Source organism: Quercus lobata, chromosome 8, assembly GCF_001633185.2.
Source record: "Quercus lobata isolate SW786 chromosome 8, ValleyOak3.0 Primary Assembly, whole genome shotgun sequence".
Taxonomy (NCBI): Eukaryota; Viridiplantae; Streptophyta; class Magnoliopsida; order Fagales; family Fagaceae; genus Quercus; species Quercus lobata.
Genome location: NC_044911.1, coordinates 9258478 through 9281217, shown reverse-complemented (window position 1 = coordinate 9281217; position 22740 = coordinate 9258478). Strand labels below are relative to the sequence as shown.

The 22740-nt window shown below is 33.2% G+C and overlaps 2 protein-coding genes across 4 annotated transcripts; both read right to left on the bottom strand.

Moving 5' to 3' along the window:
* Positions 1-8558: 8558 nt before the first annotated feature.
* LOC115956303 (mitogen-activated protein kinase kinase kinase 18-like) lies at positions 8559-10107 on the bottom strand. The gene has a single exon (XM_031074723.1). The coding sequence runs from the start codon at positions 9975-9977 to the stop codon at positions 8559-8561; it is 1419 nt and encodes a 472-aa protein (XP_030930583.1). The 5' UTR covers positions 9978-10107.
* Positions 10108-13480: 3373 nt separating this feature from the next.
* On the bottom strand, positions 13481-19092 carry LOC115955495 (aspartic proteinase-like). Of its 3 annotated transcripts, none has more exons than XM_031073623.1 (14): positions 17922-18073; positions 17194-17573; positions 17018-17078; positions 16584-16678; positions 16366-16478; positions 16094-16262; positions 15960-15999; positions 15744-15808; positions 15064-15177; positions 14899-14963; positions 14629-14782; positions 14430-14549; positions 13966-14054; positions 13481-13794 (listed from the first exon to the last, which is right to left on the bottom strand). In XM_031073623.1, the coding sequence occupies exons 1-14, from the start codon at positions 17968-17970 to the stop codon at positions 13710-13712; spliced, it is 1599 nt and encodes a 532-aa protein (XP_030929483.1). In that variant the 5' UTR covers positions 17971-18073; the 3' UTR covers positions 13481-13709. The 3 variants fall into 3 exon arrangements, with proteins under 3 accessions (XP_030929483.1, XP_030929485.1, XP_030929484.1); XM_031073625.1 differs by lacking the exon at positions 17922-18073 and adding an exon at positions 19006-19092 and having other exon boundaries at positions 13485-13794; XM_031073624.1 differs by lacking the exon at positions 17922-18073 and adding an exon at positions 18971-18993 and having other exon boundaries at positions 13485-13794.
* Between the last annotated feature and the right edge of the window lie 3648 nt (positions 19093-22740).

Below are 22740 nucleotides of genomic sequence, written 5' to 3'. Positions count from 1 at the left end.
TCTTGAAACTCTACCATGAATATCGATCGCCTCTTCTGGCCTTGACCTTGACTGCCAATGCAAAAATCTTTATGTCCAAAAATCATTTTAAACAATGGATATCCAGTCATAAACAAGAAGAATTTCACAATTGAAAGGTGTTCCATCTCTCTTTCTTATTCTCTCTCAAGAAATCACTTTGTTCTATGATGCAGTTGGCTGTAAACCTCCAAGTTTATATATAGGCATGTAAATATTCCAATGCTTTCATTACAGCAATATGCTCACATTACTCATATTTACATACCATACATAGACTTGTCAATATGCTCACAATTTCAAAAGTTGTCATATATTATTGTTCCAATCCTCGTGTAAAACCAACTAAGAATTTTATTTTATTTTATTTTATTTTAATTTTCCCATAACTCCCCTGTTTACAAAATAATATTGCCAAGATAACATGCCAAAATTATCTATGATTGGCAACGATGATTAAATTTTCAAATGCATGTCCTTCATGCCTTTCTTTTTTAAGCAAACGCAATGGACAAGTAATCTATATTTGGTAAGTTAGGAACAAGAAATAATAATTGTAGAAATTTGGCAAGGTAATTGAGTTAGTGATGGCTACTTGTGCATTCACCTTGCATGAAAGGAAAGACTCGATAAAAAAAAAAAATTTTAAAAATTCTTCCTTCATTTTTTAATAAACATAATTCATTGTTCAGATATCTGATTTTTAAGGTATTAATTGCAACAAATTGATGTTGTTATAATAAGTGATGGAGACATGGCTTTTTTTCATGGATCCAAGCTATTACACTTGCACACAAAGTATTTCAGTAACAAGATCTAACATATATTATTTTCTTATAAATATATATATATAACACAAATATATCAATCATGTTAGTCTTTACAAAATTTAAAATAATTTTTTTTTTCATTGAGTTAGTTTGTAAACTGTGAATTATCTACTAAATAATATTAATCTCAATTAGTATTTTAAAACATTTTATATCAAGATATTTCGTTAAATGATTTCTAGATTACATGATTCATTTGTATACACTGGAAATTTTAAAAAGTAAGAAACATATAAAATTTAATCAATTTAAATAATAAACATCATTTTTCATTCCTCAACATATACAAGTCAATACATATAAAAAACTAAATAAAACAAAAGTACAGCCTATCAAAAAAAAAAAAAATTCCCTATAGATAACAAAGGCAATATGGATAGATAACTCCTAACAAAGAAATTCGCAATTGTCATTTCTTCTTAAAAAATAGTGTCTATATCTCTAGTTCTCCAATTAAAAAATAAAATAAAAGGTTTAATTTTTGAAAAACAAAGAAGACAATCCAAAATCATTATAATAATAATTGTTTCTAAAAAAAATCATTCTAATTCATCGTTTTAGGAAATAGCCTTGACCACCGAGCGCGGTCAACTGGTAATGGGTTGTCCTAACTTAACCAAGGTCTTGTGTTCGAGCCTTGGGCATGTAGCTGCGTTAAAACTCGGTTGGGAGTGCTTTGCCGCCCTTGTGGTCCTACCCGGCTCGAATCCGGATTTAGTCAGAGCCCCTGTGGTTCCGGATACTGGGTGGTTTAACCAAAAAAAAAAAATAGCCTTGTAAAGGACAGATAGTCATGGGCCTTGCTTTCTTCTTTTGTGGGCTTGGAATTTTTTGTTTCTTACCTTTGCAGCTTGGGCTAGCTGCTGATTGTAATGTCTACGGGTCCACTCACATCTCCTCCGTACCCACTTTAAGTTTTTGAAAAATAGTGTGATGGGCCAGTTTCTCTTGGGCCTTCTGTTTTCTTTTTGTTTAATATTTTCCTTTAATTTGTTTTTTTAAATGGTGCTGAACCGAAGGGCGCCTAACAAGTAGGGCAAACTCCATTTCTTTACCAGCCCAAATTCAATTATATTAATTCAAACAAAATTATATTAAAGTCGGTAAGACACCATGGTTATTCAAAAAAAAAAAAAACGGCATTTTTCCTTTATGCCGTAAAAATTAGTAAAAGTAGTAAAGAACTTTATAAATTAACTGGTTTATAATCCATAGTGTTTTCAGTAGAAAAATTTAAAGCTCAAATTTCCCCACTTCCATATGATAAATAAAAAAATGGTAAAAGAGAATACATTGAGAGAGAGAGAGAGAGAGAATTTTAAAATCGTATATAAACAAATAAGTTAAAATGCTAAAAGAAAAAAAAATTAATCCAACTTCTCACCCTAGAAAAAAGAAAAAAAAAAAAAAAAAAAAATCCCCTCCCTAATCCCACGGATAAGGTCAATAAAATTGTTTTTAAGTGCCTTGTCCCTAATCCCACGGATATTCGTAACAGGCTAATAAAAAAGACCTCAACTCACCAACCAATGACCCAATGCCTAAACTTGTTTTCGAATTGCCACTTGCCTCCCAAAGTCACTCTTGGACTCCACATTTTTCTTTAGTTGCATGGAGACTTTGACCTGCAAATTAAAGTGAGCCATCGCTTTGCTTCACTATCAAAAACAAAAAAAAAAAAAACCAAAGGAATAGGTTCAAAGTTGTACTAACTTACCAACTGGAATAAGAGAATACCCAGAGCAATGATTGACTCTTGTGATTTTCTAGAGACAGAAGTATCTATTATCCTCCACTTGTCAAACACACGAGGCCTTAGGAAAAATCCCTTTTTATATATTCCTCTTCCTTGTGTGTATGTTTATTTCTAGAAGAAATAATAAACCTAATAAAAGTTGAGGTGAGCGACGAATAGCGTTTACACCATTAGGGCAATGCCAATTTTGGGAATTTGCCAATAATAGTTAGAAAAGAAGCTCACCATGGAATATTGGAGATGCCTTTGAGGTAAAAATATCGATCAGGCCAATCCATTACAAAGGGATCTTTTTTATTAGTATTGGATAAATAATAATAGCAATATATTTTATTTGTTCCAACAAATTAATTTGGATTATGATTAGTTTTATATATTAATAGATTTTAGGATGTTAATATTTATTTTTATCCATTTGGAAGTTGGTTTGGTATAAATTCAAATTGTATTTTGATAATAAATGAATAGTAGTCATAAATTTTAGAGTTTTAAATGGGTGTGGCTTATGTCCAGTGCTCCAGTGCACTGGAGCCGCACCAATTGAGACACATGTCTATTTTTGGACACGTGTCACAATCGCAACGCGTCCAGTGCATTGGAGCACTGGCGTCCAGTGCATTGGAGCACTGGACGTAAGCTGCGCCCGTTTTAAATTGTTAACTAGTTTAACGTGAAAGTAAACTTCCTTTTAAGTAGTTAAATTATCAAATTAGGAGGCATTGTATCCATAACAGTGCTATACACAACGTAGAGGTAGGGATATTGGTCGATGATAGTCTTGGACCAAAAACAAAAAGGATCTTGGTGGAATTAGCACACCTTGCTGCAAATCCTAAGCCTAACAAAAAAAGGTTTCTAGAGACAGTGCGACCATCATGGAGGATGTTAGGATCCAACCAGCCATGTCCCATCATATATATTACATTACTGAGTAGCCTTGTGACCACCATTTCAAGTTGTGCAAGAGCAAGCAAAAGTAGCGATCATATGCTTCATCTGCAGAATCTAGGCCTAATTTACTTATTTTTACCACACACACACAAAAACAAAATCCTTTGCTTTAGATTTTTGGATAAATTTAATCATGTGATTGCCCAATCCACCCCTAACAATAACTTAATAGTCCGTTTGGATTGAGGGGGAGGGAGAGAGAGTAGAGTAGTATAGAGTAAATTTAGCACAAAATTAGCTTATTTTTAGCCAACACTACTCTACTCCCCTTCACTCCCCCTCCTTTCCCTCTCCATCCAAACAGACCATAAGAGAGCATACCACCTACCAATAATTAAATTATCCACTTGGCTTATTGGCCAATCTTCCCCTAATAATAATTAAATTCAACTATGTTACCGGTTGTATTAAAATCTAATGTGTAGGTCAAGACTCCTTAATAAGTGAAGTTGAACATGTGGTATTTTTAACTTTTTTTTTTAAAAAAAAATGGGAAATAGAGTAGAGACATGGATCAAACTAGATCACTTACTTCAATATATACCATAATAAATTACCGATTATCCTAAAGCCTAATTATTAATAATTAGGCTTGAATTAGTACTAAAGGACAGTGAAATTGTTAGAACAAAGTGTTCGAAGAGTTATTAATTAGAGAGTCTCACTGTCAAACTTGTTGTCGATGGTACTGATTAGGCAACATTGTGGGGGCATCGGTACAAGATGGTAGAGAGAGCCAAATAAAAATAATTAAAGCAAGACGTGGGTATTGTGTAATTTTCACACTCTAAAAAATTTTCTTCTATTTCTAGCAAAAATGTTTAAAAGTTCAAATATTTCCTTCACATTTTGAATATATATATATATATATAGAGAGAGAGAGAGAGAGAGAGAGAGAGAGAGAGAGAGAGAGAGAGAGAGAGAGAGAGAGAGAGAGAACATTTGCAACTATGGCTCCGGTCAATGAGTTTATGTATGAAATTCCATATGTAGTACAAACACGTGTTTTTAATTTTTTTTATAGAGTTCCTAACTCAATTTGTAATCTAATGTTTAGGTCAGACATACCTTTCTCAATTGACTTTTAGTCTAATCCCGATTTACAACATGTTGCAATTATATCTTCATAATTTCCCATTTGTTCCCAAGTTGCTTGTATTTGTATAAATTTATCTCTTTTTATTTTATTTTTTTATTTTTTTTTTGTTGAGGAAAGTATAAATTTATGTCTGTTATCTTAAATATTTCGAAAAAATGGTTGTTTGGATTTTCAGTTTTAATCACTCATAACTCTATTTCCATCACCCATAACTCAAAATTGGTGAATTCCATGGATGAGTAGTTTGTTTGGATGTGTTTTCAATTTTTGTTTCCATTACTTAATTTTTTGATTTTTGAGTGAAGAGTTATGGAAGTTGAAAACATATTTTAGATGTTTTCAAGTTATGGAAACGGAGTTATGATTGCATTTTAGTAAATACACATATTTGAGAGACCCATAGCATGTAAGTAATCAAATCTGGTCTTCTTCTTCTTTTTTCTTTTCCTTCTTTTCTTTCCTTTTCACATTGGTTTTTTTTTTTTTTTTTTTTTTTACTGGATTCGGTGAATTTGGGTATTGGGAGTTGTAGGAAAAAAATAAAAAAATAAAAGCTCCACTAAGTCAATCCGTGGGTCTCGCAAAAAGTAAAATTTTTTTAGTTATCAAAATTGGAAACAACTCCCTTAAGAAGTTGTGATATTTTCAATGATAAGTTATGAAAACTAAATGAGGAGTTATGGACAATGGTTTTTTAAATACCACAGCCCATAAGGCTTTCATTATTGGCTCTTACCCCTTTTTAAATGGTACTACAGTAGTACCATGGTAATAGTTGATTCTCAATTCTGTCTTTGTTTGTACGTGATACATACGGTCATCTTTGCTCCTTGATCACACCCAAACATTATTTTATTGTTGGATATTTTCTTTCTAAACATATACTTCTTTTTCTTATTCTTTTAATTTTTTGGGGGCCTCAACTTATGCATATTTTGCAAACCAAATAAATAACTTGTACTTTTTGAGTTTTTTCCCTCTCCAAATGTAGGTGTTCACCTCTTACAGCCCTTTCAACTTATTTTTGCTACTATTTATAAGTTTCACTGCACTTTATAATACTATTTATAGGTCTGATTATACTATTCAGTTAACTTTTATTTTTATCTACAGTACTTTCAACAAAAAATTTTCAGTTTCAACTTAAAAACTATTCCCAAACGGACAGTAAATGTGTGTAATCTTCCCATTTCATACATAGCAGTATACTTATAAAGTGTCAAATAGAAGACTGAAATTCAAGATTTTATGAATTACTTGAGACTTAAAAATGACCAGACTAACTCTTACAATTACTTATACATATACTTTTTTTTTTTTTGATAAACTATACATATACTTCTTGTTATACTTACACACATACTTGTCGTTTTATTAGATTACTTTTATTGATGAACCAATTAGATTACTTTCAAAGGTCAAATACTAGACACCGCTGTATATTATAAGCTCAGTACAATATACTAGTAATTACTTAACTTTAAGACATTGGAACCTACCTCAAATTTCTCATGAGTCATAACCCAAATTCATTTTTGCGTAGATGAACTTGAAAACATATTTTATGTTAAGCTCCAGTGAGTCGGTGCTGAATTGAAAGGCTCTATAAAGTATAAATAGTTTAATAATACAATAGTCATGTTATGGATAATATAAACCAAATCACTAATAATAAAAAGGTTATGTTAATGATTTATTAGAAGACTATTTTAGAATAATTTTTATGAAAAATATAAAAGCTTGTTAAAAGAGTTAGTTATTTTTTATAATAAAATTTATAAAATTTCTTATATTTTGAAAAAAAAAAAAAAAAAAAAAAGGGTCAACGAACTGGTTGAATTCTCGAGTGCCGTCCACATAATTCCACGTATTCATCCATTCGAAGAACAAACGACAAAGTATTCACCAACCGATGACAAGAAAAGTGAGCCGTGTTGACCTCCATCGTGTATTCCCAAAGTCTCTTCTGTTCACATTGGAAGCTTCTTTGCTTACCCAAAAAAAAAAAAATAGAAGTTGACCTGTTAATTAAGTTGACTTTGTTAAAGTCTTTTTTCATTTTATTTTAACAATGATTTTGTTCGAAGTCTGGTCCTATAGATCTAAGTAAAACTTGAAAGTTCATACTCTGCCATTGCTTCACTTGCAAAAGACAAAGGACTAGATTCAAAGTTTTTGTTTTTATGGGAATAGAGAGCCGAAATTTGACTCTTGAGGCATTTTTGGGGAGATCTCTATAACATAAACTGAAAATCTAAAGAAATTGCAACAATTTTCTTTTCTTTTAAATGATAAGATTTGAACACACTGTTGCATTATATGTATAATTTACTATCGGGTTAAGATGCATGTATGTGGATAAATTCAACCATAAACGGAGTTATCATGCATTCTTTAAGATTGATTGATTTTTTTTAAGCATTCTTTATGATTGAAGAAAATATCAAATATGTTAGCATTAGTTAGCAGCCGAGTCCCATTTACATTTCCCACCAGACCCAACTACTTTTACCAACTAGAATTTCCTGTATAACTCAGGAAAATCACAAGGGGATAAACATTAATATTATCAACTAAATTCCTGGTTATTCAGTCAAAAAAAAAAAAAAACTACATTTATTGTGATTGTCCTGGGAGCAATGCTTACTATTGAGTCTCATGGAAAAATTATTGTGTACTCCCGGAGTACCATAAATGCGTACTCCATTTTCTCACATGAATAGTGGGTCTCACTAATTAAATTCATGATGGAACCTACCATTTATGTGAAATGAAAGAGTACGCATTTATGGTACTCTAGAAGTACCTAATAATTTTTCGAGTCTCTCATGATGTATTGCACCATTCATGTAAAATGAGTATGGATTGCTCCGGAATTATTAAATAATTTTCTTTTTAAACAAAATACAAGCCCAACTATGGATACATTAAAATCCCAAAAAAAAAAAAAAAAAAAAAAAGCTATGGATACATTAATGACGGATTGGAATTATGTGGGAAAGATGCTTACAACCCACTATTCATATTAGTGTGGAGACAGCTAGCTAGTTGTGAAATTTGTATAACAAGACACTTCAATATTGGATCCAAAATAAAGGGGGTGAGGTGCATTCACCTATCCATTGTCTGGTGCATTGTTCATGCTAAGTAAAGAGACCTAGGTATAGGTGGGAATGGTCAATGCCTCAATGGTGAATTAGGAAACCATGAATTAAAAAAGAGTAATAGTTTTCATCAAAAACATCTGGTCTCAAATAGGCCACCAAAGGTTGTGGCAGGCAGCCTCACTTTTCACAGGTCACTCTAGGACATTTTAATTGGGCTGCCAGCAATTTTGTAGGAGTGGAGAGAGAGAGAGAGAGAGAGAGAGATAAGGGAATGACACTACATAATTCTTATAAATAGGTACTGGTCACATTTATTGTTAGGTTGGTTTATAAACTTCTCTTAGTAAAATTAGTATCAACTTTATAAAATAATACCGTGTATCTTTAGTATGATAGTGACTCTACAAATATAAGTGCTTGTAAGGTGTGCGGAGAAAATGTCGGAGTTCAAGTATATAGGAGGAAGCTTCACTAACATACAGTTAAATTAAACTAGAGTAAAATTCTATCTCACATTTAAAAATTAAAAAAAATAAAAATTTTGAGTGTCCATTTGGAAATGGTCTTAAATGAGCCACAAAAAGAGGAAATCACTCAAGGGGGCAGGAACTCAATTGACCTCTCAAAGTCTACACCTAAAGACGCTTTTGTTAAATATAGAGACAAACTCCAAAAAATAAAGAAATTGACCCATTATAGGACTTGCTCAAAGTCAGTCCTCTACACCAAAAGAGGGATAGAGAGGGTCAAAAAAAGGGCTGTTTCACATCGGAATAGATAAATCAAACTCTGCAGGTTTACCTTGGCTTTTCCAGCAAAATTAAAGGAATTGGGGGATTGTAAAGAAATTCTATTTGCAGAAACAAGATAAAGATCATATTGGATGAATTAGGATTCAAATGAAGTAACTTAGATGGAAGAAGACGAAAATTTTCATTATCAGATTCAAAATTTAAAATTGCTAATACAATATCATCTTTGTCACTATCATATTCCATTACAAAGTCTCTCCTAATACTAATGGCACTAATACTGTCAACAGAGTATTCAAACAAATCCTCATCAAACATTAAGCCTCCAAACTCCTCCATTTGAGTAACTTGATCCAGGGCTAATTCAGATTCAGCTGTAATTTCATCCGCAAAGAACTCGTCGAATTTTTCAGCTAATTTCTCATTTTCCTCTATGCCATTGCTTCTCACTGTGATCCAATCTTCATCCCAAGTCCAATTGGGCTCACACGAAACTGATGAGATAGTCCTTCCAATCAACCTCTTGATCCTTTCAGCTGGAGAATTGGACAAAATACCTTCATGGGGTACATTCCTAGGACATTCCAACACTTCCATTGAATCCCAAAGACCCTGTTCCAATACACTAATTGGAGAACTCGTAGTAAAGTCCTTAACTTCCAAAGAAAGAGAATCCAATTCTGCAATAAATGGATGCTCAAGAAGCTCTTTAGCTGTCCACCTTTCCCTTGGATCCCTCCTCAAACACTTGCTCAAAAAGTCTTTAGCTTTACTTGACAACCACCTTGGAATCTCTGGCGCCTCACCGGAAAAACCAATCCGATAAAGAGCTGATACCGGATTAGTCATCTCCGGCCATGGGGTACTTCCAGTAGCCATTTCAATGATTGTGCATCCAAGAGCCCATATATCAGCTGCAAAACTCTGCTCTTCTCCACGTGCCACTTCCGGTGACATGAACATCGGAGTACCGGAAATTGCTGATGTGGCAGAACCTCCATTGCCAGCAACTCTTCCCACCAATTTAGCACAGCCCAAGTCAGCAATTTTTGCACCATCCTTGCCAATCAGTATGTTCTGGCTCTTTATGTCACAATGCGCCAAGCCATTCATATGAAGATATTCCAAGCCTTGTAGAACTTGCCGTGTGTATGATCTAATCATAGGCTCAACTAGACACCCTCCTTGCCTTTGAATTGCATCTTTAAGTGTGCCACCAGGTACATACTCCATGCAAAGATTGTACACAGGCTTGTTATTTTCATATGAAATGTCATAGCCTATGTACTTAACTATGTGAGGACAACATAGTTGAGACAAAAAATGTTGTTCTTTCTGCAAGAACAGAGAGGAAGAGAGCTCGGTGGTCTTGACGGCGAATAGCTCACCGGAGGGGGCGGCCGTGGCTAGTGAGACGGTGGCGGTGGAGCCGCGGCCTATTGTTGGTCCTCTAGTCCACTCCATGAAGATAGAGAAGCAGCAGAGAGAGAACAAAGGAAGAAATATGAAGATCTATGGAGAGGTTTGGGTTGTTGGGTTTTAAAAAATGAGGTAGTGTATGTACAAATTTATATATGTGACTTTGCCCCTTTTGGCTTTGGTATAATTGTATAAACACACAAAATTTGACATATTTAAATATCTTTCTTGTAGACTTGGTTAGTTGGCCAATGTTACTACACTTTTTAAAAAAAAAATTAAAAATTAAAAATTAAAAATAAAAATCTTAAGGATTGAAGATTCTTAGAAACCCACGTGGCAAAAGGAGGGAGAGGGATTAGAAATTCACACAGCAAGAGCTAGCGGTCTTCGGACGGCGGTAACTTGGGTTTGGAATAAAGCCATCCACATGGTAACACATGAGCATGTGCAAAGATTGCGCTGTTTTAGAGGGGTCATGACATGAACACTGTGATTATTGGTGATTACCAAAAAGAATATAGTATTACTTACACCAGTTATTTTGCGGCGGCAAAGGGACAAAGCTAAAGGCAAGAAAGAAAGAAAGAAAGAAAAATGTGATATGTGTGTAATGTATATTCCAACGCGGAATTGGTGAATGTGATACTTGTTGGAAATTTCTTTTGTTAAACCAAAATATGCGAACCAATCTAAGTAATATACCAATGTTAATTTCTGTACTTAGTGACAAAGGGAAAAGGTTATAGGATCTGAATTCTGAAAAGAAAAGCAAGTGTCATTGAGAGGCTATTTTCAAATCGGTTCGGGAATATATTAAACTGTAAAGTAATTTTCAAAAGAAACACGGTTTCATATTCATGTTTTATATGTTAAATGTTTTTTTTTTTTGGTTAAATTTCCTCGGAGACTCCAAGTAGGCTCCTAGTTACCATATCTTGACGAGTTAGTTTATGTTGGAGGTCAAAGTCTCCTATTGTGTATTATTTATCGCATGATCAACGCTAGAAACCTGAGAAGGGTAATTAGAATGAACTTTTCAATGTGAAATTGGAAGATTCTTAGTGGAATCCAGTGGATAAACGCGTAGACGTACAATAGAGGAAATTCCAAAGAATTTTTATTTTAAGGTTTTGGCTTTTTAGCAAAGCAAAAACAAAGGCAGAATGGACCTAAACCAAGTCTAGACGTTAAGATTCCGAGTAACTATATACAACTGTATCCCGAGTCCACAAAAAAAGGAGTGGATTTTGGTTAATGGGACGGTGTGTATTGCTGCAAAAGGATTCTGGATTTGGACGAGTAAACTCCAAGCAATGCCAAATATGAGTCATGCCTTTTCTTGGCCTCCCAACATTACCATATTCTATCCTTTGCCTTTGCCCACATTTAGTAGAATAAAATATACCAATGTTAGCACACAATGTGAAAACTCTGTAAAAATTGAAAGGGGAATGTATAAGTTAAGCGTGATTCGTTGTGTCGGTGAACAAATCCTTCAATGTGTGCTGTGCTTTACACCGCTCTTTAGTCTTTTAGCTTTACAGCTATACAAGTTGGCCAAACAGGAGTGTTCTCTTAATGCAACCCCCAGAAAGGACAGTGATAACAACTCACTCACTGACCCCCCTTCCCCCTTCCCCCTTATCATATATCCTTTATGTAGAAGCAATCAAAACAACGAGGCAACAACATTTTCTTGGGTAGATCTAAGTATTACAAAGATAATCTTGTACTTTTCATATATTAAACATGGAACTGGCTTGGGTCCAGTGCTCTTGTACACTAAACCCATTGAAATTTGGACAAATGTCAAATAATTATCGCGTGTTCACATTTCAACGGATCCCAACCTTTGCTTATCAAACATTTCCCGAAACATCAGACCCATATATGATATACTCAACATTTGTTCTGCTTATTTAACTTATTTGTTTATGTTTTTTTTTTTATCACTATATTTTAGTACAAACGTTATCCTTAATATACTTTTTAACCAATTTTCTAACAAATAAACAAAAAGCTAATCCAATCCCACTAATAAACCTTTCTTCCTTTTGCTCCTTTATTTTGATAAATTGAAATAAAAGACTTTACAAAACGTATTATGGGGTACAAGTACTTAAATAAGGCACCTGTGCCATGTGTCATATCCATGGCCGAGGAGTCTATTGCCAAGTGGAGGAGGCCATGAGCTCGGACAGTAAGGCCACATTAGTGGCACATTGCCAAAGAAGGTCCTATGGCTGAGAAAAAATTTCGGAGAGGGGTTAGCCCTAACATGACTGAAGGGGTGGTGGCAGCTCCCACATTTAATGCATCCCACCAAACCTCCTGACTGCATTTATGTGAAGAAGATTCCTGAACAGTGCTGTTTAGACCGCCGCAACTCACAAGGGGCTTGCGGTGGTGTCTGATAGGATAAGCACTTAAGTAGTGTACTGCACAATCAACAAATGGAGGATTGAGATCGCTTGAAAGGAGATATATAATATGAGAGACCCTCCAAGGGAGAGGGGAGGAAAATCTGTAAAGAAAACACTGTAACATTAAGAACAGCAAACTGTAATCAAATCTAAGAGAAATATATTCAAGAACTGCTCTCCCCGAATATTGCCGAGGAGGAAACTATGTACTACCTTTGACTACCCATTGTTCTTCCTTGCTCTCTAATCCTCCTTGGCCCACTAAGGCCGTTATATTTTCCTTAAAGCCTAACTTTTTAGCCTACGTTCTACAAATTTATTGTATCGGGCTCTTTGGGTCTTAAACTGTACATTCTTTGAACCCAAGGGTTAAAGGCCATCCCTACACGTATACTTACTGGTCCGTCTTGCATTTAAATCAGTCCCGTCTATTCTCTTCTCATTGTCTCTATTCTTCGTCTGACATTACCTTGTAGCTTTCAACTTGTGCCCAATAATTCCCTGGTAAATACTAAATACTCCCAAATAAAATCTGTCACCCCACCAACAATTACTGTCCCCCGAATAATTCGAATAATAAACTCTATCCTTTAATATTTTGCCCATCATCCACCGAGAACCAATGAATATCAATTCCAAATCGAATGAATTATTTCTGAATTAATACTCTCATCACTACTCCCTACCTCTTTCCATCCACAACCACAAGCAATACAATATCCTTTCTTGTCAAATGTCATGCCACAAAACCCTGACAAAACATCTTCTGGCTTTGCAGGCTGTGCTCAATGCATAGTCATTTCTACTGTCTCTCAAAAACAAAAACTATCGACATGCATTTTTTTCTCAAAATTTATTACTTTTTAAAATATGATTTAATAAATCAAGTTTTAATACACGACAATCTCATGAACCACCACGTAATGCATTAGAGAAGATTTCTCCGACCTGGTTTAGAGGAAAATTTAATCTTTTTTGAAATCTGACTGTTTTGACTTGACACTGCCTATCGAAAATCTTACAATTACGGAACTATTTGCAAGGCAATCTTCACCGGTTAAGCCCAATTCGCAGTAGCTTGTAGCTCAGTTGCCTTTAGAGAAAGGCAAAATAATCAAGACAGACCATAGAAACATGTTTATATTATAACGTATAATTCTTTTAACATGATTAAAACAAGTTTGATGCGGATTCACAGAAACAAGCTCCACATTATGCCCACACATATTTACATGTAATTGTTATTTGGAGCTTAAGTTCAACACCAAGGACGATATTACAGTACAACTAGTATTTCAGAATGCAACGTGTTCGAAGAGATGGATAGACAAGGACAAACTGAAACAGCAGATTAGGCAGCTTCAGCAAACCCAACTCTCTGATTGCCATAGTCAAATACTGTATGGTAGCGACCCATGAAAACATCCCCCAGGATCCTGTGATGCACAAGAATTGAATGGATATAATAAGTTCCAGTCCAACTTTACCAGCAGTGAGATTATGCATCTCATTTTGAATATTAATATCCAATAAAATCATTGAATGGACTTATTATGACACATGAATCTTAAAAGGATAGTTAATCAACAGCAGAAGTTGGGTAATACCAGAGAGGTCCACGAGGAGGTGGCACATCCAGAGCAGTAAATCCACTAATGCATTGAGCTGCTTCTCCCTCACCAACTTTAAGGACATACTGATTGAATCATCCAAAAGAAATAAACTTGACGTTTGAGAATAATGCACTTCAAAGGTAACAAATGCCCAAAATAACCAAAATGAATTACATATCCATGTTCACAAACAGCAATTTAAATAGCCATAGTCATCACTGTGCCATAATACAACAAGGGCAAAAAAATAAAAAAGAGAATCTAATTTTCCTAAGCCTTGCTACTGAGCATGTTGCAATTGGAAGAAAAAATTGCTCTAACGCCAACTGGAAAAGAAAACTAATTACATATATAGCATATTTTAGTGACTGGAAAAAAATCATATAGGAAGCACCCAAAATCAAAGCAACAACTAAGTTCCAGAACCATTTTAGAATATTTAAGTAATCATATCAAACCTGCTCAGGGCTGAGATCAAAAACCCTTCCACCAATCGTAAGGGAAACATTAGGCAATGAAGACAAACTGTTACAATCAACTGCTGATTCTCCCATTGGACTAGGCAGCCGGTCACAGAGCTGCAATTATGACAGAGTATGAGCAAAGCACGTAATGGCAGAAAATGGGGAAAAAAACTGGATTGAAGGGTTACTTCACCTCATTGACATAAGTTAGTATACGGTCCTGTGTTTGATTCTGCTTAAGTTGGTTCTGCATCCAAACAACTGTCATCTCACATGTAGAGCACATTGCATCGCGCAAACCATTAGATGCTTTACGAGTGTTATCCACAACACTCTCAATGTCCATACTGACCACGACATATTTGCAAAACTATTAATTAGTTGAAGAAAACACCCATAAAAATTGGTCAAATTAGTGATAGAAATGTATATTTCCAATTGCAAGAAACCAGTTGACTCTTACCTTACACCTCGAGTCCCATCGAAAGTGCACAAACCAATCTGTGAGCAGATTTTCATTGGTTGGTCCTGGCAAAATATGGTGTTGGTCATTAGAATTGAACAAGCATATATCATACAACAATTAGTTAAAAGAATGGTTTTTATAGCATGACAACTTGGTAAATACCTTTTCTAACAGCATCTTGATTATGGTTTCTCCATATTCTGCAACTACAGCCTTGCACTCTTGACTTACAACCCCAGTGGCTCCTATTGCATGATTGACTTCAGTGATGATAGTCTGCAAATGAGAAAAAACAATATTGATCAAACAAAGACAAACAGGATGAAAGCGTGCATATGTAACACTCTTTTCTGATGCATTTAAATAGCATGACCACCGCATTTAAAAAAGAAAAAAAGCATGACCACCACAGACACATTCAGGGTAACATCAATCACCAAGTAAAAAGTTGACCCATGACCTGAATTATCCTACAATGTAAGCAGCAACACAGAACAACAGCAAAAAGCCAGTAAAATATAAATCATTTTTCCTATTAAAGAGTAATATGGAAAACAATCTCAAGCAGGAGATAATGCGAAAAATCCATGATAAAAACGGACGCACAAACCCACAAATTTCTTTTTTGATTGGACAAACACAAATCATCTGCTTCCTCATTTTTAGGTTAGCCCATATAGTAGATGACAAGAGACAAAAGAGAAAAAAGAATGGACAATAAACAAACATGCACATCCAAGAACACAGCAGAAAAAGGAATTCCGTGTAACAGGCATGTTTAAGGCATCAAAATCAAGTGTATCCACACAGCTTTGACTCTACACATGAGAGGAGGTACTCACCGTTGGGCCTGCCAACAAAGATGTTCCAGAATCTGCAATTGCTGAACATCCACTGGCACAAAATCCTGAAATAGACATGTTTGAATCATGATGGAACCAGTAAATGCTACAGGAACAGCAACAAAAACTAATAAAGGCTAAAACCCACGTGTCCTGGGAAAAATAGTTTCATGCTCCATAAACCAAGAAAGCAACCAAAATTTCTATAAATCTTACCAGTTGTTTGACCATCAATCAATACATCACCCATGTCAAACTGCCAACAAAAGGAACAGGAAAACATTTAGAAAATTGAGATTATCTAGAACAAGTCATTGATATTACAAGTGCATGAAATTTGGAACACCAACCTGCCAATAGCCCTTCTGTGTCACAGGAACATAAGTATGCTTCCCCTTGTAATGGTTAGGATCCACCCCACCAAAAACAATCTCACCCCCTTCTTCTTCATCAGTATTTCGGTTAAACCAAAATGAAAAAACCGGTTCCTTAACAAGACCTTGTTTAACCATGTTGTACCTGGAGCACTTCAATAGTTACCAAACTTGGAATGGAAGATCAACAAAAATCAAAATACAAGAAGCAGCAACACATATGATAGTGAAGGTGCAATAATATATACCACACAGGTACAGCATTTCCAACTGAAATCTCTTTAAATCCAAGGCCAAGTATGCCATCAAACTTGGCCACCAAGAATGTGATGCTGGGCTCTCTAGTTGCCTCAATAAATTCCTGAGAAAGGCCACCTTTGTCAATAAAGGGAAACCAGCAAGAAGAATTTGTGTGTATGTAGAAAATATATGAATGTATAAAATAGTACTAAGACCTCGAAACTACCTGATTCTTGACGACAAGATCACCAACTTTCACATGGTCTTGACTAAAGTACCCAGAAATAGCTCCGGTTCCATAATGGATATCAGCTGGTTTACCTGCACAATGTATTAAAAACAAAATTCTTTCTTTAATTTGTAGGAAAGTGCCACAAATACAAGTAGGTATCCATTTTCCAAAAACCCAAGACACTCAATTCATCCATCCTCTCAATCTACACACTCAACATATTGCAGGCCTATGGAAACAGAGACACAAAATATTGGTGCCCATTTGTCACTAAACACACGAGCATTGCTAATATAAAATATCATAACTCATGATATGGGATACCTATCAGTAGAAGAATTGAATGCACACTAAAAGATTGAAAGAATTCCAATAAGTAATACAAGTATTTCAAGACCAGTAAACTGAAAAAGGAAACAGACACAAACCATTCTTCTTGTAGGTACTTGAACTGCTTGACTTGTACTTGGAATGGAAATAGCAAGCAACCTGGACCCAGATGCAATATCATGACATTATCTCCTATGGAAGATTATGTAAAAAGTAATTCGAAGAATAAATCACACACAAATATCCAAAAAGAAATTAAATCACAAAAACTCACCGAGAAGTAACACTTGGAAGAGGGCACCCACAAATTAGAACTACCAGTGTCAAATATTACAGTGAACTTCTGAGGGGGAGTACCAATACCAATCTCTCCAAAGTACTGGGCATCCATGTAATTCTTTAAAGATACAATATCAATGTCCTCTGGATCTCCTGAGTTCCCACGGAGATAATATTTCCGAATAGAAGCACTCCGGACCTCTCCATCTTTTGACTCGAGCTGGGCAGCAACCCGGTTATTTTTATCAAGCTTTGTCTTTTTTAATCCAATTCTGACCAACCCGCCATTGGAAGCAGAGAACACCAGAGGAAACAAGAGGAAGCAAAGGAAGAAGGTGGCAACAACTGTTTTGAGTTTGGTACCCATCTTGCTACCTGTCAATTGAGAAGACAATTTCTTATATGAAGGAAAAACACTAATAAACTAATAATAACTTGTAAGCTGGGAAAAAAAGAAATCAATTTCTACACAAGTGGTTTACAGACCAGCCCAAGTCCACCAGAGCTTGAGGCATTTCCCCACATGCTTAGGCACACAGTTGCATATAAAAGCATACGCAATCACGTTATTAGACGAGTTCTCACTAAAAATACCTTTTGTTTTAATCTAGGACCTAAATATGCAATTTAAAAGTCCCTAAAATACATCAAAAGCATTATTAAAGGAAGAACTTCATATTGTTTCATTTTATCATAAAGGGACATGTAAATTTTGATTCTTACCCTCTCTTTTGTTCATGAGATCACAGAGTATGAGCATAGATATAAACATAACTATCACCGATTTCTGGCAATTGATTTCCGATATAATTCATCATCTCAAATTAATAAAAGCCATGCGTTTGTATTACACTTGATTAAATGAAGGTTTAACCGTTTAACTTCTCTCTAGTCCCAAAAGTGGAAATCCAATTTTATTCCCCCCCACCCCCCCCCCCCCCCCCCCCCCCCCCCCCCCGCGGGGGGAATTTCTCGGCAACCAAACAGAACTGAACTAAAGAAGCCCCAACTTCCTAACACGCAATGATCACCCTTGTATAACAACAAAAAAAAGTATCTAACCCAACATGTATATGCAACACTCTAATGTGAGACCCACACAGAAAACACATGTAGACCCCACATGCATATTATGGTTATATGTTACGTGCACCCATGGCACAAGACACCAACTAGCACAACAGAATAGCAATACCAAACATGGAAAAATAGTGCCATATCTTACACGCCAAGCTAGAGTTCCAATCAATCAAAAAGAAAAAAAAGAAAAAAAACAGCTCGTCGTAGATAATGAGTTTTCAGTAGCAATCAAACCTTATGTTTGATTCCAGATAAAACAGTGAAATTATTCAGTAAAAAAATTACAAAATTTATTTATTTATTTTAATCCGAAATGTAAATTTCAACTTGATCAAGTCAAGGGGGCTGCGATTCACTACAATCGATTCGATGGAAGTACCTAAACCTAGCTTTAAGTTGATCGACCAAAAAAAAAAAAAAATTTAAAAACCTAAAAATTTAAGAATTCAATCATTTTATTTTCCCACCGTTTCTCAGCAACAAAACAGAATCGTAAACAGAGAAACTCAACCTCATAACAATCAATCATCAAATTCATAACAAAATTAAGAAAATAGAAGGTGCAACAATTAAAGCAACATCAAGCAATCACAAAAAAAAAAAAAAATAGATACAAATCAGTACAAAAGTCAAAGACCATGATCGATTCAAAAAAGTAGGGAAATGAATTTCAATTTAGAAGATGAAATTACAGAGAAAGATGGAGAGAGTTTGAATTTACTCACACGGATCACACAGCTCTTGACTCTTTTCGAAGAAGAAAACAAAAAAGCACCGAACAATTTAGAAATGGTAAAGCTCAACAAACCGTACTGGATGGTTCGGTTCGCTATAAACAAGGGAGATATTTCAGTGTAGGCTGGTATCTTTTAATCTGGACCGTACACGTTGACACGATGCCAGAATGGAGGTGCGAAAAAAAAAAGTATATTCTTTTCTGATTTATCAAGGAGAATTTAGAAATGGGGCTGTGATTCTGTGTAGTGTTGTGCATGGAACTCAATAAATAACCGATAAGCATGATTAAGATTAACCCAGTCCAATCCAAGGTAATAGATTAGTTTTGAGAAGTGATAACCTTCACGACAATTTCACAATAAAATTTACGCGTTAAGTTATCATTGATTCTAATTTAAGTTCATCATTAAAATTATTTTTTTGCCCACAAGTAACCGTTAGTAATAATCTATTATTGAAAATTTATTATAAAAATGTTGTAAAAATATTATAGACATAGTATTTATCATTAGTTTCAAAACCGAATAAAAATAATCAATTTCTTCTATGATTTTTAAAATCTAATTCTTATATTTTGACATGACCATATAGAAATTCGGTAAAGTGGTTATCATTATTTTAATATTTATTTATTAAAATTTTTTATGGGAATTTATTTAAATTATTAAAAATGTGACAAATTCAATTCAACCATCTTAAAATAGAAGGATAGAATTTTGAAATTTTATCTTTGAGTTATTTTGAGAACTTTATACAATGTTGACCCCTAAATTAGGTTGAACATTTTTTGTCTTGGCATAAAACCGGCAGTTTTAATTTTAGAATAAGGTAAAATTGCATAGTATTAGAATCCAAGACCATCAAAAAAAAAAAAAAATTAAGGAATAAACCATCAAATCATTTATTATTATATAATAAAAGTTAGGCTTAAAAGTCGTGATTGCTCTAAGTGGTTGCACTAAATTACAAGAATTTTTTTAGAATTTTAAAAAAATTAATATAATTTTTTTTGTACTTATCTTCTTCTCCTATAATTTCTAAATTGAGAAAAATCTCAATTTGATTACAATTCAAACTCTTTATCTAATCCTTTTATTATTATAATTTATAATTTGATAATTTTTTTTTTAATTTGATTATAATTCAAACTCTTCATCTAATCTTATTTAAATTATATTACTATGTGTAAAAAAAAAAAAAAAAAAAAAAAAAAAAAAAAACAGCAACAATCTTCATTTATTCTTTTTTTTTTTTAATTTAAATTATATTACTTCGTGTTAAGAAAAAAAGAAAAAACAACAACAACAACAACAACATAATACCCGTAAAAAATACAAAAAAGCAAACAGCAAATCTTTTTTTTAGACAATTATTGTTCATACTGATTTACCGAAAATGTTTTTGGATAAAGTTAAAAAAAATTGTAAATACTGTAATAAATATTTGAGTTTAAAGTAAACACCTTCTCTTTCTTCTCAAAAAAATAAAAATATCTATATATAATAAATGTTTGTTCTTCTAAAAGAAACAATTTTTTTTTTTTTCTTTTTTGGCTATAAAAGAAAAGTTTTCTTTTTTCCATAAAAAAAAAAGTTTTCTTTTTTCTTTCTATTCATATGACCTTTTTTTAATCCACTTTTTATGGGATTTATGAGATTGCAATAAACAAATTGATTAGAAATCTTAATTCCAATAGGATTTAAATTCTATATCAAATGAAACTCTACCTATATATTAATATATATATATATATATATATATATATATATCCTTTTTGAAGTGAAGTTTATTCCAATGTGAGAATGTCTAAATCCCATGACAGGTATGCATTCTTTCTTCATTATTATTTTTTCATTTTGTTTAAGCTATTTTGCTTTAACTTAAAAAATAAAATTAATAAAAACTTCTTACATACGTTTTAACCCAATTCATAATATTAAACTTTTGTACTCATTTATTCTCTTCTACAATAATTGGTTCAAGTTTTAAATACATACTCACACTTTCATTTCTTAAAGTGATAGATAAAACAAACAGGTTTATTCTTTATTCTTTTTCTAAATTTATATCTAATTTATAATTTGTGTTAATTTCTTAATTTTAAATTATGAATAATTTTGATTATATTCTTTATATTGAATGTAAATTGTTGATTATAGGTTTTTGGTTGTGTTATATTCTTCGGAAAAAAAAGAAATGAAACAAAATAAAAGAGTTTATATAAATTTGCGAACAAAGCTAAATAGATAAGCCTAAGAAATGTTTACTAATAATAGTTTTATTAGTAACTTTTTATTAACATGATTTAAATATAAATTGAATAGAGAGATAATTTATTAACGTGATTTAAACTCTACTAAAACTTTTTTAAGGGATTGGTTTAAAAAAATTTCAAAGTAATTTTCTAATTATTAACTACTATGCGCTAACTTCTAACTACCAAAACCCACAATTGAAATACTAATCTGTATGAGACATCACTTCCAAAAATTAATATCTTAACTATTATATATTACGCTGGCTTTTTCTAAAAAAAAAAAAAAAATTAAAAGAAGGGTTTTCTCCCTCCCTGCAAAACAAAGGGATTATAACAAGAATTAGCTACACAGGGGTAAGACTATGCCGCCTCTTTTCTACAATAAATGTTAAATTCAGATAATTTTTCATGCATTTACACACGCTACAGGAAGGAATTATAACAAGAACTAGCTAAACAAGGGTAAGGCTATACCACATCTTTTCTACAATAAATATTAAATTTAGATAATTTTTCATGCATATACACACACATGTAGCGTGCAACGCACAGGATTTAAATTTTAAGTTTAAACTTAAACTTGGTAGGGTAAAACTCACTCAAGTTTCAGTACCTTCTTCCATACTTTCAAGGACAAAAGTTAAATTCTCATGTAAGTCTCTCTATACTTCAAATTTTTAAATGTTTAATAATTTAGATTGTTCTTAATTATTGAATTGAGATTTCACTTAAACATGATTTCAATTATTGTTTTGAATAATTTTTAACTATTAAATTCAAGGATTTTCCATTTAAATATATGTCATTAGTTGAGCCTTAAAGTTCAATGTATTGTTGAAAATCATTTTATATATATATATATATATATATATATATTTAGGTACCTCTACTATCTTCCATTCAATTATATATATATATATATATATGTGTGTGTGTGTGTGTGTGTGTGTGCATTTTATGATACCTTAGTTTCACACAACATGCATTCATTATGTAGCTTAAAAGTAAAATGTTCATTTATTTTTATGTGCAAGACTTAGGTACAGTACTTAGGTACTGTTCCTTAGGTTCCCCTCTTAAAATTCTGTTATGTGAATTTTTTTTCTCATGGATAGAAGTGTATTTTTTTATTTAAATAGTCATATGGCTGAATCTTAAGAGGAGAACCTAAGGTATTGTACCTAAATTTTTTCCTATTTTTATTATTTATTTTAAGTAAATTAATAAAAAAATTATTTACATATAAATTTTGATTAAGCCGTGCATTGCACGGGCATAATGCTAGTGTATTAAGAAAGTTAGACATTTATTGGCCTTTATGTGAGGAGGTATAATGAGCTTAACTCTTCGCTCATGGTTTTATAGACATTTGTTTAAAAAAAAAAAAAATTAACCACATACTTTCACAAATATACCAAAAACCCAATCAAATCCCACATTCACACCCTTAACCTCTCTCTCTCTCTC